This window comes from Onychostoma macrolepis, chromosome 18 (assembly GCF_012432095.1).
Source record: "Onychostoma macrolepis isolate SWU-2019 chromosome 18, ASM1243209v1, whole genome shotgun sequence".
Classification (NCBI taxonomy): Eukaryota; Metazoa; Chordata; class Actinopteri; order Cypriniformes; family Cyprinidae; genus Onychostoma; species Onychostoma macrolepis.
The window spans coordinates 17228112-17243227 of NC_081172.1; the positions used below are offsets into that span (position 1 = coordinate 17228112).

Below are 15116 nucleotides of genomic sequence, written 5' to 3' on the forward strand. Positions count from 1 at the left end.
TGCCAACTTAAAATTGTATAGCTAATAAAGTAATGTTTGTGTGTTTTAGGTATTTGCGGCCATCTATGTTGCAGCATCTGTTGAGAAGGCTGGTGTTTGATGTGCCAATCTTAAACGAGTATGCCAAGATGCCCCTCAAGGTATGCAAGTATAGTTCGTTTAATTAGTTACATTGATTTTTTTGTTTCTTGTAGTGTTGTCAAAAGTACCAACCACAATACCAGTCGGTACTGAAATTTTAAAAACGTCCATTTCCCGCTAACATTTGAGCGCTGTTGAGCGGATTCTTAAACACTGCTGATTGGCCATTGTGTTCACGCGCTAAACAGATATGACTGTGATTGGCTACACAGAAGCACACAGGAGCGTTTGAAAGCCGCGTCTAACAGCGGATCCCTAATATATCTGCACATAGATGGATCCATGCTCAAATGTTAGCGGGAAATGGACGTTTTTAAAAGTTCAACTAGTTTGGACAACACTAGTTTCTTGTGCTCATATCTTGTGCTTTAATTTCATTTAGTTGTTGACCAATCACTATGAGCGCTGCTGGAAGTATTATTGCCTGCCAAATGGATGGGCGAACTTTGGAGTCACATCAGAGGAAGAGCTGCATCTCTCTCGCAAACTCTTCTGGGGCATCTTTGAGTCCCTTGCACACAAGGTTTGGCAAACATGGATAGTCTCAACAGACAAATTTGAACTGAAATGCCTGTGTACACTTACATGCCGTCTCATCTCTGCAGAAATTTGATGCAGAGCTGTTTAAGATCGCCATGCTCTGCATCTGTGCCATTGCGGGTGCCATCCCTCCAGACTATGTGGATGCCAGCTATTCAACTATGACTGAGAAGAAAGCATCTGTCGATGCTGAGGGAAACTTTGACCCCAAACCAGTGGAGACAACAAAGTGAGAAAATGATCAGCTAGTTCAATTACAGTATTAATTTTTTTGCATCTTTGCAATTATATATGAGCATTGTGTATATTTCAGGTATCTGATTTAATGTATTTATACAGATTTATTGTAACATTTTAGTTTAGGGACCAATTCTCACTATTAACTAGTTGCTTATTAGCATGCGTATCACTAGCATATTGGCTGTTTATTAGTACTTATAAAGCAAATATTGATGCCTTATTCTGCATAACAATTTTAGTAATCCTACCCCATACCTAAACTTAACAACTACCTTACTAACTATTAATGAGCTGCAAATTAGGAGTTTATTAAGGCAGAAGTTGTAGTTAAATAGTTAACAATGAAAACTGGTAACCAACAACAGTAATTATTATTAAGTACTTTTTAAAATATTATTTGTATATTATAATATTACAATTTTTATGGCCTGGTTTCACAGACAGGGCTTAGACTAAGACAGGATTAGGCCATAGTTCAATTTAAGTAATTTTTTATAAATGTGCCTTAGAAAACACATTACTGGTGTGCATCTTGAGACAAAACAAAGGCACTGATATATTTTAAGATCAGTCAGTGCAAGTTTTTTTCAGTTGAAACAGCTCAGAGTTTAAGCCTTAAATGGGTGTATATGTTATAAAGTTGTATAGTCACACTGAATAGGAGTAAAAAAAAAAAAATCCATCCTTAGCTGATCACATTTAACCTCATTGACATTAACAGAAAGAATTGTTTTGAGGGAGTCAAAAAACAACAACAAAAAAGATTTGTATTCGAATGAACAACTGCAACTGAACAATTATGTTTCCTTTTTGGTTCTTTGCAGCACCATCATTCCTGAGAGACTCGATGCCTTCATTAACAAATATGCTGAGCACACGCATGATAAATGGGCCTTTGAGAAGGTTAGTATCAGCATTCATGCTCATTTGTGAAAACCAAAAGCATTATGGGACTTGGAATAGGCTTTGCAAACTTTTGCTTCCATCTTCCAGATCCAAAACAACTGGACATATGGTGAGGTTCTAGATGAGAACAGCAAAACTCACCCCATGCTGCGGCCATACAAGACTTTCTCAGAGAAGGTCTGAATGGATCTTCTTTGAATCTTCTTTGTCAGTTGGTTGTTATAGTTGGTTTTCCAGAATCAAGGTCAACTTCTCTTTTGAATTCTCTCTCTAGGATAAAGAGATCTATCGCTGGCCCATTAAAGAGTCCATCAAGGCCATGCTGGCATGGGAATGGACTCTGGAGAAAGCCAGAGATGGAGAAACTGAGAAAACTGAAGTGAAGGCCACCAGGAAGATCTCCCAGACTGCTCAGGTAACAGAGAGATGGAACAAAGAAGATGGAAATTGCATGTTTTATGAACCCATTATCCATACCTATATATTCATCTCCTGCAGGCCACCTATGATCCCAGCCAGGGATACTCTCCCCAGCCAGTGGAACTGACAGGCATGGCCTTGTCCAGAGAGCTACAAGTATATTATTTATATTAAATCAGTATAAGACTATAACTTTGGTATTCAGAACCCCTTGTGATTGATTCACTTCCAATGTTTCCGTCTGTTCAGTCCATGGCAGAGCAGCTTGCTGAGAATTACCATAACACTTGGGGCCGCAAGAAAAAGATGGAGCTGCAAGCCAAGGGTATAATTGTTTATTTTATTCACCGTATCATGCTGACTGCATAAAATAATTTTCAGATGCATTGTTCATTAAATGAACCCCAGGGCTGTCTCCTAGTATTTTGTGTTTTTTGTGTTAATAGGTGGTGGCACCCATCCTTTGTTGGTACCATATGATACATTGACGGCCAAAGAGAAAACAAGAGACAGAGAGAAAGCCCAAGACCTGCTCAAATTCCTTCAATTGAATGGATACGCTGTCACCAGGTACACAACTGAAGCCATACAACAAGAATGATATAGTGACTAAGGTCTAAATTTGCCATTTCTTGTTGCTGTTCTTTGGTAGTAGTTGTTTAGGGGCTGATAAGGGCTGAAAGATAAGAGCAACAAATACAGAATAAAATGCAAACTGTTGTGTGAAACATTTGCCAAAGCTACGCACATCTGTTGCAGGTTAATTCAAACATTTTAATAGTATTTATAGATCCTAGCTTAGTAAATCAGGCTGTGTGAGTATAAAGAAGGATTACAGCAAAATATACATCTGTATTTAGGTTCGAGGGACTATATTTAACTGTAACACACACACACCTCTTTTGCTATTGCCCACTTGTCAGTGATTATCCCTCTCCATGCAAATGTTGGCTCATGTGCCATACATTGCAGACCCCTGTTCTAGTTTCTTGCATGTTTTAAAATCACATAATACACAAATTATCAGAAAAACTGCTTCTCCTTCTCCTACCTTCATCATTTTTTAAATTGGAAGAAATAGCTAATTGAGAAACAGAACATACCAGGGATTTACACAGACTTCAGAATACATAAATGTCAAAATTTACGTATACATTTTCCTTACATATATATATATATATATATATATATATATTTTTTTAAAAGCATGTTGAATTGGCTTGTAATGGGGTGATCTTAATGTGTTTTGTCCTTATTTTGTTTTCTCTCTTCCTCACTGTTTTTCTTCTCCAGAGGGATGAAGGACATGGAACAGGAGATTTCCTCCATTGAGAAGCGTTTCGCTTATGGGTTCCTGCAGAAGCTGTTGAAGTGGATGGAGATTGCCCAGGAGTTTATTGCTCATCTTGGTATACATTCATAGATCCATAGATCCATTTCTCAGATCCGAAGAACTGTAGATGTTAGTTTGCACTTGAAGTTGTATATTTTAATGTTACATGTGTTTGTTACTCCAGAGGCTGTTGTGAGCAGCGGACGAGTTGAGAAATCCCCTCACGAACAGGAGATTAAATTCTTTGCCAAGGTGAGACACCTTTGACTGGAATATGAGTGCATGCAGAAGAGATACAGACTTTCCATCCTACGGATCACAGCCTCTCAAATTTTGCTTGTCCTCTTTATATTCTCTTCATGTAGATTCTGCTTCCGTTGGTAAACCAGTACTTTAAGAATCACTGCCTGTATTTCCTGTCCACACCTGCTAAAGTCCTGGGCAGTGGTGGTCATGCCTCCAACAAGGAGAAGGAGATGATTGCTAGGTAACTAATGCTACAGAGCTTCATTTTTCTGTGGTAACCAAGTCAGATTTTATGAACCTTAAAGATTTCAGTTGATTATGTGAATGTTTACAGAACTTTTTATAAATGATGTTAGTTTTGATGTTGCGACCTGTCACATCCTCTCTGCTCCTCACACTTCTTCTCGCCTGTGGTTTTCTCTCTGCCCCTTCCCGGAGTATTTTCCCACGGGTTCCCTCATCCTTTTTTTTTTGTTTTTACATTTATCTTTTACGGATCACATTACTTTGCTCTTACTTTTCCATCATCTTAACCTCACCCTTTTATTCCTTTTCATGCCATTTCCTCTTTCCCAACCCTCCATCCCTCTTTCTTCTTTTTCTATCTATGTATTTTCTATCTCAGTATCTTCTGTAAGTTGGCCGGTCTGGTGAGACACAGGGTTTCCCTCTTTGGTAAGAATCCTGCATGATGACCTGATTGCACATTTCATTTTTCCACTGCATCATCCCCTTTTACTTTAATGTTTTACATCATCAGTACATTCATTCCTAATAGTTCCACTTATTTGCTCTGAGTTTGTTTTTGGTTTTATCCTTCTTTCTTTCTTATTTGAAATTTATTTAAATTTCTTTAATTAAACCAAAATAACTTTTAATAAGTAGTATTATTTAATTTCATTAAAGTAAAATAATAGTATTGAAATTGTCAAGTATTTTATTTTATTAAAAATAGTGAAAATGGTGTAAATAAGGTTTTTATTTACGTTTATTTAATTCACATAACATTAATGAAAATGGCATAAATAAGTAGAATTATTTGATTTCATTTAAGTAAAATAAAAATGAATATGTGGTATTTAATTTTAGTCAGTTCTTTCCTTCATTTTTTTCTTTCTTTCTTTCTTGCTCTGGGTGGTTGTCGAATGATTTGCTGTGCTTTGCTTACGTTGGTGCATCATTTGCAGTGTTTGCTCGGTATTCCTATAGTAAGACTCATTATCATAGGAGTACTGTACTTCAGAAGAATATCTGCTCTGGCTTAATTCTACCACTTCATGCTATATCCGTGTCATATATTGTAGCATAGTATCCTCAGTCCACATGTTGTGGGTGAAGATAAAAGGCCTGTGTCATGCTCTGAATGTTTGTGTGTGCAGGCACTGATGCCTCAGCAGTGGTCAACTGTCTTCATATTCTTTCCCGCTCACTGGATGCCAGGTATGTTTGCTGACCACATGATTCCCTGTGTTTTATGTTTATGAATTAAATTTCATGCGCACTATTCTTTTATTTGTGTCTTTTGTCTTTTATTTTGCTTTCTCTTCCAGAACTGTGATGAAATCTGGGCCTGAGATTGTGAAGGCTGGTCTGCGCTCTTTCTTTGAGAGTGCTGCCGATGATATTGAGAAGATGGTTGAGAACCTTAAACTAGGGAAAGTGTCTACCAAAAACCAGGTCAGATGTAAATATAGCCCTGTTCTCCGAGATGTCCCTTTGTTCTTTGTCAAAGTTGTTAAATTGAGCCTCTCTCCCTGCCTCTTTCTGTCTCTAAAAGGTGAAAGGTGTATCTCAGAACATTAGCTACACCACTACTGCTCTTCTGCCAGTGCTCACCTCTCTGTTCGACCACATCGCCCAGCACCAGTTTGGAGATGATGTCATGTGTGAGTTATTTTCATAGGTTTCAACAGAGTTGTTTAAAGGGATAGTTCACCCAAAAATGAAAATTTGATGTTTATCTGCTTACCCCCAGGGCATCCAAGATGTAGGTGACTTTGTTTCTTCAGTAGAACACAAACGAAGATTTTTAACTCAAACCGTTGCAGTCTGTCAGTCCTATAATGCAAGTCAATGGGCACACAATCTTTGAGAGTAAAAAAAACATGCACAGACAAATCCAAATTAAACCATGCGGCTCGTGACAATACATTGATGTCCTAAGACACGAAACGATCGGTTTGTGCGAGAAACTGAACAGTATTTTTATCATTTTTTACCTCTGATACATCACTATGTCCAACTGCTCTGAGCGCGTGCACGGCATCCGGTGCGTGACGTCTGTATGTGCTCTGGCGTAGTTTATGCAATTTGAAAAGTCAACACTCCCGGATGAGTTCACGTGAGCAAACGCAATATTTTAGGTTTAAGTCGGTTTGAACAATCAGGATAAGTGCAAGTAATTACCATTTTGATTAGCCGTCATACCCACAATCTCTGTGCACTGTGTAAACAATGAGTGACATATACGCGCGACAGATCGCTTCCATCACTTACGTAAACTATGCCAGAGCACATACAGATGTCACGCACTGGATGCCGTGCACGCGCTCAGGGCAGTTGGACATAGTGGTGTATTAGAGGTAAAAAAAATTATAAAAATACTGTTCAGTTTCTCGCACAAACCGATCGTTTCGTGTCTTAGGACATCAATGTATCGTCATGAGCCGCAGGGTTTAATTTGAATTTGTCTGTGCATGTTTTTTTTACTCTCAAAGATTGTGTGCCCATTGACTTGCATTATAGACTGACAGACTGCAATGGTTTGAGTTAAAAATCTTCGTTTGTGTTCTACTGAAGAAACAAAGTCACCTACATCTTGGATGCCCTGGGGGTAAGCAGATAAACATCAAATTTTCATTTTTGGGTGAACTATCCCTTTAACTTGACTAAATTTAACCTACATAAATATATAAATTAATTACAGTAATAATTAACATGGGAGGAATTAAATTCAAAAGGCTGTGCATATTTTACTCTTTATTTCATTTCAATTTCAGTTTAGTGTGTTTGACTGACATAAAAAAAAACTGTAAAATAGCAAAAGTGAAAATGGCATAGGTAATTTAAATGTAATGTAATGTAAATGAAGTAACCAATAATAAATGGTGTAAATAAGTAACATTATCAAATGTAATTTAATTTAAATGATAAATCCTGTAATTGAGTAATATAATCACATTTAATTCATTACAATTAAATTAAATTAAAATAAGAATAAATAAGTCTGCAAATAATTGTGATATTGTAATTGTTATATAACGGTAGATTGCTCACTGTCCCTCATATGGTGTCTCTCCACCTTCATCACTCAGTGGATGACTTGCAGATATCCTGTTACCGTATCATGTGCAGTATCTATTCCCTGGGCACTGTAAAGACCCCTCATGCTGAGAAGTAAGAAACAGATTTACATATGCGTGTTTGTATCTATATAATATAACTTATATGAGCCAATTTTACAGAATGTGTTATGTTAATGAATGTTTTTGTTGTGATATCACAGCCAAAGACCAGCTCTAGGAGAATGTCTGGCTCATCTGGCTGCTGCCATGCCTGTTGCCTTTCTGGAGCCTCTCCTCAACGAGTTCAACACATACTCAGTGTACACTACCAAAACCCCACGAGAGAGAACAAGTCAGCACCTCACTCTGAATGTATTCCATCTATAGGTGTTGTGATCAGTTAGCGCTTACTTAACTGCCTTATCATCCATGTTTTAGTCCTGGGTCTGCCCAGTCAAGTGCAGGAACTGTGTCTGGACATCCCTGAGCTGGACGTGTTGATGAAAGAGATCGGGGATCTGGCAGAGTCTGGGGCCCGTTACACAGAGATGCCCCATGTGATTGAGATCACCCTACCCATGCTGTGCAACTATCTGCCCCGCTGGTGGGAGAGAGGACCAGAGAACTTCCCAGAGCAGGAAGGCTGTCTGTGCACGGATGTCACCTCGGAACATCTCAATCAGCTCCTGGGTAGCATCATGAAGATTGTCGTCAATAACCTGGGCATTGATGAAGCTTCCTGGATGAAGAGATTAGCAGGTGAGTGGAAACTAAACATGGAGTCTTCAGAAAATGGCAGTCAATACCAAGAATATACTTATGGAGTTCTTCCTGATATTCCTCCGCAGTGTTTGCTCAGCCCATTGTGAGCAGGGCGAAGCCTGAGATGCTCAAGTCCCATTTCATTCCCACCATGGAGAAGCTGAAGAAACGTTGTGGAAAGGTGGTGGCTGAGGAGGATCAGCTGCGTATGGAGGGGAAGGCAGAGGTGGACAGTGAGCAGGGAACCATTCGTGATGAGTTCGCTGTGCTCTGCAGGGATCTGTATGCTCTTTACCCGCTACTCATCCGATACGTGGACAACAACAGGTATCTCTCATTCGCAGCCAGGATGATTTTATGGTCCAAGTACTGTTTCAAGTATTATTTTTGTTACGAGATTACCAACCAAAGTAACTTCAAATACTTTAAAGCCTTTGCAGTAGTAAAGACCCATTCATACCAATAACAATAACTAGGCCTATAGTGTCCACACCAATGGAGTCCAGGTACCGTTTTAGGCTTTATTTTTGTTACAAGACCACCAACAAATGTGCATTTAGACACTTTGAAGTCTTTGCAGAGTAAAGGCCTTTCACACCAAGAACAATAACTGTATTAGCGTCCAAACCAACAGACGATAACATTCTGTTTATTATAAGCGCATGCTACAGTTATGTAGTCTGCTGCTTGAAATACATAAAGGGATAGTTCACCCAAAAATTTCCTGTTGATTTACTCACCCCAAGGAAATCCAAGATGTTGGTGATTTTTTTTTCTTCAGTAGAACAGAAGATTTAGCTGAAACCATGGTCCTTGGTATGATGGCCCAGTAGTGCACAACATAATGAAATGTCCACAACACAACGAAATTGCCACAACACATAGGACTAATTTTGTTGTGTTGTGTTAATTTCGTTGTGTTGTGGCTTGTTTCCACTGTTTTGTAAATTGTTTCCATTCTGTTGTGGCTTGTTTCTGTTGTTTTGTGCTAATTTGGTTGCGTTGTGACTTTTCTGTTGTGTTGTGCTAATTTTGTTGTGTTGCGGTTTGTTTTCATTGTGTTGTGCTAATTTTGTTGTGTTGCGGTTTGTTTTCATTGTGTTGTGCTAATTTTGTTGTGTTGCGGTTTGTTTTCATTGTGTTGTGCTAATTTTGTTGTGTTGTGGTTTGCTTATATTGTGTTGTGCTAATTTTGTTGTGTTGCGGTTTGTTTTCATTGTGTTGTGCTAATTTCGTTGTTTCGCGGCTTGTTTTCATTGTGTTTTGCTAATTTTGTTGTGTTGTGATTTGTTTCTGTTGTGTTGTGCTAATTTTGTTGTGTTGTGCACTACTGGGCCACCGAACCTCGGTGATTCATAAAATGCAAGTCAACGGCTTACAAAAAAAAAAACAGGCAAAACAAGATTAATATCTGTGGCTCCTGACAATATACTGAGGTCTTATGAAGCCAAACGATCATTATTTACAACATTATTTGAAAAAAAAAAAATCATTCTTAAAGCAATTAAAACAATATTGTTGCTCTGCAGCTGTGGTGTGGACTTCCCTATTCTCATAGAATTAGAACTATTATTAAACCTATGGTTATTGTTATAGTTATTATCCTTGGTGTGAATGACTCTTAAGACTGTCATTCTGGACATTTGGTTATTTCTGTCATTTAAAGGGCGAGGTGGTTGACCTGTCCTGACCCTGATGCTGAGGACCTCTTCAGGATGGTTGGAGAAGTCTTTATCTTCTGGTCCAAATCACACGTAATTCTGTTTTTCCCTCTCTATAATTAAAATCCCATTGTCTAGTCTTATGTCTAGTTTCTTCTTGCCTGTTTGTCTCCTTGTCCCCTCCAACACGTCTTCTTCTTCTAACTTCTTTTCTCATCTTGTCTCCTCTGATTTCTTTTCATCCCGTCTCCACTTGTTTATTGTACTTTCACTTCTCTTGTCTCCTTTTGTCTCTTCTTGTCTCTCCTCCCATTTCTTTCCACTTTTCTAATAACTATTTATATTATTGATTGCAGAATTTCAAGCGTGAGGAGCAGAACTTTGTGGTGATGAATGAGATCAACAACATGTCCTTCCTCACTGCTGACAGCAAAAGCAAGATGAGCAAGGTGAGTTTGTCCACTTACTGTTGCTCACATCATCGCAAAATTGACATTTGAGTTTAAACGTAATTGTAAAAGTTGTGTACCTTCTCCATCATGTCAAAATGTTATTTAATAATTGATTTGTAGAAATTTGGGTAGATGGGTAGATTTGTTAAAACTCCATGTTTTCAGTCGATTGCTGACCTGATGTCCTGTTCAGGACAGACACTGTTTCTACTCTCACAGTGGGTTTATAGATCCATTGATGTTTTTCCTGTCTGTGAGGGTTTAAGTTTTAACAGTGCTGTCTCTCTCTGTGTCCTGTCTCGCTGTGGATTCGGGGTGTGTAGGCCGGAGACGGAGAGGTCAGACCGTGTTTCTGCACGATAAAAAAAAGAGCTGTGCTGATCGCATGGCGCACAAGCAGGGCTTTTCATCAAACTCCCACACACTGGCAAACACACATATACACAGCAGCCAGAATTCCATACCCTCATTCATTGCCAGTGTGTCTGAGGTTTGTTGGTACCGTGTTTGATGAAAGCCCTCAGCCATAGACTTTAGTCTCAGGATCATGGCACTCCTTTTCAGCTGGATCTTTAACTCTCGCTGGATCTGAGTTCCATCATCCTGACAGTGATTTTGATTGATGTGCCTCTGATGGATTTTGACTGCTGCAAGTTCTTGCAGACTTGTCTGGTTCCTTTTCTTTCTTCTAGTGCTGTTGTCCAGTTTGATGTTACTGTTTTTTCCCCACAAGCTCTGGTGGTGATGCTCCCTCACTAGGAGCAAAAAACTCATTATCAAAAATACATTGTCAAACCATTACCCATCACTTAATCTTCACAGATTTCAGGGAAATGTATGAGCACATTGGTAATGCAGGGAGGGAACATGACTTTTCCTATAAAGGGAACAGTTCTCATTACATCTCTCATCTAATATTTCCCTCCCTTTGTTTAATTCACTGTATCCAATTAAATGGTACTCTCCGCTTCTTTCATTTGATTAATGTGACTTTTTGTGGCCATTCTGTTGACAAGTTATTAATTGACATGTTACCCAAACCCAACTCACTTGCTCACTTCCCTAAAAAGTTTGTCTCTGTTAGGTGTTAGCTAGCACAATGATACTATTCACTTTGCAGGATACCACCTCCTCCTCTGTGCTGTGAGACGGCCATTACTGTAACACCATCTGTTATCTCCTCTCCATGGGTGCCCCTCTCTGCCTAATACATTCAGATTTAATCTCTTTTGGTCTCATCTCCCTGCTGAAATCTGCTCTCTTCTAGTCTGGTCTCTTCTTTTCTCATGTCTCTTCTCCTTGTTTTCCTCTCTTGGCTTGTCTCATCTGCTTTTATCTAGGGCTAAACGATTAATTGGAAAAAAAATGTAACAGCTTACAGAGTACAGATTACAGTACTTAGCACTGTGTTTATTTACACGCGAGCAGCTCATGAGCCAGTGTTTTTAGTATCTCCATCTCTGCATGTGCCGAGTTTGCATCTTTTATAACATGCATTTAAAAATGCAACACATGCCAAAATGTTACCAGAATTTAAATGAGAAGCATTTATAAACCTTTTTCCAACAAAGGAGAAGCTTTAACCCTGTGGTTTTCCAAAATAAAAGCTCAGTGGTTTAACATCTGCACATGAAGGAAATAAGACACAAATATTAGTATTGTAATTTAACAGTACTGTAAAATACAATTATTATATTTTTTTTAACATTACAGTTAAATAATTGTATTACACTCATTTTTCTTTTATATATTTTGTTATATAATAATTATAATGATGTTAGTAAGTATTGTTTTATAGTTATATTGATATATATTCACTGGATTTTTTACAAAGGGAGTGCTGCAGCTCTGACGTCAAAACCTGTAAGACTAATTTGCCACAGGTTCCTTAAGGTTTTTAAAATGGGGCTTTACAATTCATGAGTAAAATAAGGTCTGTGGTAAACATAATTTGATGGTTTAGTGTTTTGTTGTACAATGTAAATTGCACACACTCACAACCTAAACATTCTTATGTAGTTACTTATTAAACATATGAAGAGATTATTTGCAAAAACAGATAACTCCGTTTTTTAAAGTTTAAAAAATCTGTTTTTTTATGTTATCACAAATTAGTTTTCCAGGTCTTGACGTCACAGCTGCCGAACTCTATTTTGCAGCCCTACAAACAGGCACAGCACACCTGGAGCTCTTTAAAAAAAAATGTATTAAATAAATACCACAGTTTTTATCAGAAAAAAATGAGATTTTCCTCTTATCTTGTCTAGTCTCCTCTCTTCTCTTCTCCTCTCATGTCTCATCTTGTCTAGTCTCTTCTCATCTTCATTTTGCTCATCTCATGCTGAAAGGCCAGAGGGAGCTCTTGTTGAAGAAGGCAACAGTCATTAATGACGTCTTACAGGCACAGACTCAGAGAGTGTGTGTGAGGGATGGAGCGGCCCCAAAGCCTAGTGTTGTTTTTAAGTGTGCAGTGCTAAAGGGTTGGCAACCTTACACCACTAACAATGAGACTGCTGTATGTTTAGCTCTAACATTTCCTACTAGACTGACTGATAAAACACGTCCTTGAAGCATGGTGTTATTTTCCCTCAGTGCTAGTTTGGTAAATTTTCCCATTTGCTTGTTAGTCTATAAAACATAGAAAGTAGCTACCATTAACACATTATTTAACAATGTAAAAGCTGTAGCTAATCATCAACTGTTCAGAAAGCAAGACACTTACAGAAGGGAGATGTTTATAGAGAATTGTTTCTGTATTCACATTATTCACTTAGAAAGCATCCCTCTAAAGACTGTTTTGTCAATAAAATCAGTCTTTCCTAAAACAAATTTTCCCAAAACAGCCTGTTTGTGGCCAAACCTGTCTTTCTAGGTAAGAGCATCCTTGTGTCAGTCTAACTCTGCAGAGTTTTTATAGGGTGGAGGCTCAGATGTTGAGCGGACCAAGAAGAAGCGGCGTGGGGACCGTTATTCCGTTCAGACCTCGCTGATTGTAGCGGCCCTGAAGAAACTGCTTCCCATCGGCCTCAACATGTGCTCCCCTGCAGACCAAGAGCTCATAAACATGGCCAAGATCCGCTACTCCCTGGTATTTAGCCATGTGTTTAGCCATATAGTTTGATTAGGATGGTTGATTTACTTCCAAACAACACAACAAAAACTCTTATACTACTGTTCAAAAGTTTGGGGTCAGTAAGGTTTCATGTTTTTGAAACAATGCAGCAAGGCTGCATTCATCAAAAATACAGTAAAACTGTAATACTGTGTAATATTATTACAATTTAACATAGCTGTTTTCTATCTTAATATATTTGTAATAGTAATTTATTCATGTCACTGTAAAAAATTTCCCTGTAAAAAAAACGGTAATCTACTGGCAGCTGTGGTTGCCAGTATCATACTGCTAAATTGTAGTATACCGTAGATGACAAAACATTCATTCATTCATTCGTTAATTTCAAAAACTGTAGCTCACTGTATTTTTACAGTATGATGCTGGCAATCACAGCTGCCAGTAGATTACCGTTATTTTACAGGGAAGTTTTTTACGATGTGGCAAATCAGAATTTTCAGCCATTACTCCAGTCTTCAGTGTCACAAGATCCTTCAGAAATTGTTCTAATATGAAACATTTATTATCAATGTTGAAAACAGTTGTGCTGCTTAATATATTTTGTGGAAATCATACATTTTTTGAAGATCCTTTGGTGAATAAAAATTTCAAAAGAACAGCATTTATTTGAAATATACATTTTTGTATCATTATAAATATCTTTACTGTCACTTTTGATCAATTTAATGCATCTTTGCTAAATAAAAAAATTTACATGAAAAAAATAAAAGTATTTCTTTAAAAAAACAATCTTACCCCAAATCTTTGAAAGATAATGTGCACTGAGTAGTATAAATTTTGTTGACTCTTTGGTGATTTGAATGTTACAGAAAGACACAGACGAAGAAGTGAGGGAGTTTCTGCAGAATAACCTGCATCTACAGGGAAAGGTAAGTACAGACACAGCCAAGTGAAGAAAACATCTTAAGTACAGTATAAGCAGAGGCGGACAAAGTACACAATTTCCTTACTTGAGTGAAAGTACAGATACTACTGGTCAAATACTACTCCACTGCAAGTGAAAGTTGTAAAGACAGATTTTTACTTAAGTAAAAGTACAGAAGTACATGTTTTTAAAAGTACTTAAGTATCAAAAGTAAAAAGTAAATGCATTGTTTTATTGTCGCATTGTTGTATACTTACAATACCTTATGCCACTAATGCAACCTACTGAATAAACTTATTAGCTTGTATTATCTTTGGAATTAAGAGCTTTTATGCTACCAAACCTATAGAAATGGAACAACTGAATGAAGATATCCATCTTTATTTTTTTATTTAACGCTCCTACAACTACATTGAACTCATTTTAATAATTGTTTAAAAGTTACAAAGTTCTTTTTCAGAGAGATATTGAAGTTAATGATATGGTTCAATTTAGGTAAACAAAGCAAACATTGAAAAAAAAAAAAACCTTTAGTCTCCTCAGAAAACTGGATCATACTCTCTCAGTATGGCCATGGGTGTGCAGGTTGCGCCAAAGAACCGTCTTTTTGAATTTTGCCATCAACTGATCAGTGTTCATAAAATGCTCAGAAATCAGTGAACTTCACAACATGTGGCTATAGGGTTGGGTATTGTTTGAATTTTATCCATTCTGATTCTGCTTATTGATTCCCAGTTTATATTCCAAAGTTTTCATTTAGCCTACTTTTTGATCATTTGTTTGCAAAAAAAAAAAACAAACAAGAAAAAAAAAAAAAAAAAAAACAGTAGGCCTAAGTTTTACTACAAATAGCATATGGTTACTATAGTGAGATAATAGTACATTTGTGGATGCTGTGATTTTACTGCAAATACCATAGTTATGGTTACTATAGTAAAAACAGTTAATTTTCCAAAGGTCTTTAATGAGTTAGCACATGCCTTTTTAGAGCGCTTTTAGCTGTGCAGTAGCGCAGACGTTTACATTAGTTTAGTGGGGAAGGTCCGGAGGTTGCCAGATTTGCGTAAAAAATCTGCCAAATGTCTATTCAAAGCTAGGCAGAAAACTGCAGGCTTAGAAATACTGTAACACTT

General features: G+C 37.6%; 1 protein-coding gene across 1 annotated transcript in view; it reads left to right on the forward strand.

Annotated features, from left to right (window-relative positions):
- Positions 1–15116, forward strand: part of ryr1b (ryanodine receptor 1b (skeletal)) — a 110175-nt gene that overhangs the window by 60675 nt on the left and 34384 nt on the right. Inside the window, 25 exon segments of the mRNA XM_058750549.1 lie at positions 50–140; positions 524–664; positions 747–910; positions 1746–1824; positions 1915–2004; positions 2102–2242; positions 2326–2403; positions 2497–2572; positions 2694–2817; positions 3541–3656; positions 3765–3832; positions 3946–4067; positions 4452–4501; positions 5206–5266; positions 5377–5503; positions 5604–5712; positions 7141–7222; positions 7332–7462; positions 7549–7869; positions 7959–8199; positions 9539–9626; positions 9890–9982; positions 10309–10323; positions 12903–13073; positions 13928–13987. Of these exon segments, the coding sequence (XP_058606532.1) occupies positions 50–140; positions 524–664; positions 747–910; positions 1746–1824; positions 1915–2004; positions 2102–2242; positions 2326–2403; positions 2497–2572; positions 2694–2817; positions 3541–3656; positions 3765–3832; positions 3946–4067; positions 4452–4501; positions 5206–5266; positions 5377–5503; positions 5604–5712; positions 7141–7222; positions 7332–7462; positions 7549–7869; positions 7959–8199; positions 9539–9626; positions 9890–9982; positions 10309–10323; positions 12903–13073; positions 13928–13987 (2839 nt within the window).